A 4,076-nucleotide genomic window follows, 5' to 3' on the forward strand; every position below is an offset into this window, starting at 1 on the left:
TTTGTACCCACCTTTGTTAACACTACAAGAATATTATATATTGGTGGCGAGTAATGTCGCCACCATATATATAAAAAGTTGCCACCTTTTCAAAAGGTGGCGACTTTTAAAGTCGCCACAAGCTGCCACCTAAAGTGTTGCCGCTAAATGAAATTGTGGCGAAGTATGAAAAATCGCCACCTTTTTGAAAATAGTGTGGCGACATTTTATCGCCACCAAATATGACTTTTAGTGGCCATTATTTATCGCCACTTTAGTAAAGATAGTGTGGCGATATTTTGTCGCCACCAAATATGACTTTTAGTGGCAACTATTAGTCGCCGCCTTATTAAAAATAGCATGGCGATATTTTGTTGCCATCAAATATGACTTTTTAGTGGCCCTTACTAGTTGCCACCTTTTATGGAGATAAGGTGGCAATACGTTTTTGCCACCAAATATTTACCTTAAGTGGCAACTATCACGGTCGCCACCTTAGTTGAAAATATAAAGGCAACATTTTGTCGCCACCAATTGTGCAATTAATGGCCACCAATAATAAAAAGGTAATAAACTAAATATAAAAATATACAGCTTATATTTTATAAACAGAACATATACAAAATAACAAACAAAATATTAAAGTAAACAAAATTATTCTTTTAACAACAATTTAAAAGGCTAATTAACTTCTGATCCACAACAGCTTAAAAACAAAATAATAGCAAAATCAATTTAAAGGCAAAGAGTAATAATATTCGATATATAGTTCAACATCAATCCTAACTCTCTCAACTTTGAAAATAGAAAATACTTAAAAACGATAAAAAAATGCTTCAGCTCCTATTTCAACAGCAATTCATTTCCTGCAACAAACAAAAAAAAGAAAAGCAAATTATATAAATTAAACAATCTACAACAAGTTGGAGTATTTTTAGCATAGTTGGATACACAAACAATTTGTCTTTTTGAATTTTTGATTTAATGGATTATTAACAATCTACTTTGATCTGCAAAAAAACTAGAGCTGGATGCAGAAGACTTTTTTTTTTAGCGCTAACTGTTAATTCTAAATGTTCGAACTGTTAAAAAAATATAATTAATTTATTTAAAGTATACAAACACAAATATAACATAGGTCTTGATTTGAGGCTTGGCCCAATCTAGCCAACTGCCACTTCGAACTTGATTGAGCCCAATTTGATCTCCTATCGTTTCAAACATGACTCAGTTCAATCTGATTTTCTATTATAAGGTAAAATGCTGATCGCTTTAAGTCAGTAAATTCATTCTCATTTGTTTATTTTTGTTCCAACCAGTCCCAAGTAAAATAGTAAAAAAAAAAAAAGATAAAATGCTGATTCCTTGTTTCTAAAAGGGGTGAAATTAAGATCTATAGCCACCTAGAGACCTTACTATTATTCATTACATGAAAGCCAAAAGATCTAACCTGCAATAGATCTAAGCTTGTTATGACTAAGATCCAGTATCTGAACCCACAACATGAGTTCAACACACCCAACACGTGTTAATGATAGTCTGCTAAGCTGTAAGCAATTGTGGTGACGAAAAGTAGAGAAGTATGGGTTATCATATTGCCAACAATATTTCACCAAAGACTCTCTGTCTGAAGTTGCCTGCAAAGTGAAAGCGAAGTTAGAATGAGCTGGGAAACCTCGAAAGAATTTCCAAACAGTAAACTTCTATTAAATTATATGAAATATTAAAGACATGCTCAATATTAGCAGAAGAAAATCATCTAAAAAAAATACATATATTTCCAGCAGAAAACTTCACAAAGCCTAGCTTTGCTGTAGCTTTGGCTTTTCCACCTACATAAAACTATAAAGAGTCATGTCCAATAATTTTGGAGTTCAAAGTCACTTGCATGTATCTATCCCCAAAAAGGTTTTTTTCGAAAGCCGGATTTTATGTAGGATAAGGAAATCTACATCCATGTCACGCTGAACTCGAACATAAAAGCGGACAAAACAGATATTACTCAAACCATTATCACCCTCACCCTAGCATCAACTGAATAATACATGGTTAAGAAGTGTGTACGAAATGATTACCTGATCCAATAGAACTAAGCTCTGTTCGTCCTCATTATACCTTTTATGAGATGGATCTAATTTGATCAAAACATCAAAGAGATCTAAAGCCTCCTCACAGTGCTTCCTCTTTTGTAGTAGAGAATTTTCAGGAGACTTCATTGCATCATATGCAATCAAGAGGCGTGCTAATGTTAACTTCACAAATTTACTGCAAAGAACGAATAACTTGAGACAAGAATCAGCCGAAAAAGGGAAAAAAAAATAGAAACAACAAAAATAAAGGTAATAATAATAATAATAATGATAACACTAACCAATTTTCTTCAGACATCTCTTTAAATAGAGTTATCTCTTCAGACAAAGTGTCTAAGTGCCACTTTAAATCCTCTTTCAGAGCATCATCATTGATCTTCAGCTGATCAAATGAAGTGAAATCTGAATTTTCCTGAGAATAGAATTTTTCCGAATAATTCCATGAAAATGGCTCCTGAGCCAAATTTCCATGAGCCTGCTCTGGAACATTATGATCAAACTCTATGCTAAATTTGAACTTCGAAGGATTGTAATGCAAGCCACTAACTGACACAATACCCTCCGAGCAGCCAACTTCTACTTCAACTGAATAAGTTTGTGAAGTACTGCAATTTCCCTCGAGAATCACAAGATAAGTAGTCCAGCAATCTGATGGATTGCACTAATTCACTAATCTAACCATGGGGAAATAAATTTCTCTGACAAACAAACAACAGATAATACTGACGATCCATTGCATATGGAGGAGGAAGATCCCAATGTTTCTGCTGAATTGCCAGAAAATTGAGGACCAATCCTGCATTATTCTCTCAAGATATAGTTAGGAACACTAATTGAACTGCCGACATGCAATATATACAATAATTAACACATAAAATGTGATATAGCACTCCAATAAACGTTATCTCAACCAGCTAGAGAAATCTCTCGTACACAAACAGAAGTTCTCAATGAAACAAAGAATGTAAACATCTCCGAAAACCTTCAACCGTAAAACAATCAAGAGATAAAATCAATATAATCAAATAAATTCTTCAAATCGGGAAGACCTTCGGATGACAAGTGCACAATTAGTAACGAAGAAGCATGCCAAAGGACATGAAAGGGCCTAACTCCACAGTAACGAGATAAGAAAACTTATTCTAAGCGATCAATAACCCAATCAAACAAGAATAGAATCAGAACCACCGATCGAAGAGTCTCCATACATCAAAGAGCAACGAAGTAAAGAAACCAGAGAAAACGAAGCAATCAACACCTCATTCGATCACAAATGCTTGAGAAGAAACCGTAGAAACACAAATCTGAGCTCATGAATGGAACAAATAGAGCACGATCACTTACAGCGGATCTTCCGAGGGAGTGATCCGCCGCCATGGGAGATTGATCCATGGGAGAAGAGGGAGGCGTCGGGGGAGATCGAGACGGTCGGATCGGGAGCGGCGAAGCACTAACCCTAGGTGAGGAGCTCGCCGGTGACGAGCTCACCGGCGAGGAGTTCGCCGTGACGAGAGCTCGTCAAGGAAGAGACGGAGAGGGTGGGAGCGGATTAAGGAAATAGGTTTCGAGGGGGTTAGGGCTTTTTCTTTAGTGCAGCTGAGAGGATGTGGAGGGGTCAGGGGAGAGGCCAGGTCAGCTCAGGGAATACGAATTTTTTTAATTTTCTAAAAATTTAAATTATTAATTTTAAAATTAAATTAAAATATTAATTTAATTTAATTTAAAAATTAAATTAAATTTAATTAATTTGTGGCAATATTTTTTATTGCCATTATATGTAACTAAATAATGGTGATTTATTTTATCGCCACCATAAATAACTAAATAGTGGCGACAAAATAGTCATTTAGTGGTGAAACTAGTATCGCCACTTTAAAGTAATTAATCGGTGGCGATTTTTTTTATCGCCACCATAGATAAGAAAATAGTGGCGACAAAATAGTAATTTAGTGGTAAAAATACTATCGCCACTTTAACTTAATTAATTAGTGGCAATTTTTTTTATTG

General features: G+C 35.0%; 1 protein-coding gene across 2 annotated transcripts; it reads right to left on the bottom strand.

Annotated features, from left to right (window-relative positions):
* LOC109719680 (geranylgeranyl transferase type-2 subunit alpha 1-like) lies at positions 687–3,667 on the bottom strand. Of its 2 annotated transcripts, none has more exons than XM_020246464.1 (5): positions 3,414–3,667; positions 2,351–2,481; positions 2,055–2,244; positions 1,430–1,616; positions 687–845 (listed from the first exon to the last, which is right to left on the bottom strand). In XM_020246464.1, exons 1-5 carry the CDS (start codon positions 3,459–3,461, stop codon positions 823–825), a joined length of 579 nt encoding a protein of 192 aa, XP_020102053.1. In that variant the 5' UTR covers positions 3,462–3,667; the 3' UTR covers positions 687–822. The 2 variants fall into 2 exon arrangements, with proteins under 2 accessions (XP_020102053.1, XP_020102061.1); XM_020246472.1 differs by having other exon boundaries at positions 2,351–2,451; positions 3,414–3,666.

The sequence above is a fragment of the Ananas comosus genome, linkage group 1 (genome assembly GCF_001540865.1).
Source record: "Ananas comosus cultivar F153 linkage group 1, ASM154086v1, whole genome shotgun sequence".
Taxonomy (NCBI): Eukaryota; Viridiplantae; Streptophyta; class Magnoliopsida; order Poales; family Bromeliaceae; genus Ananas; species Ananas comosus.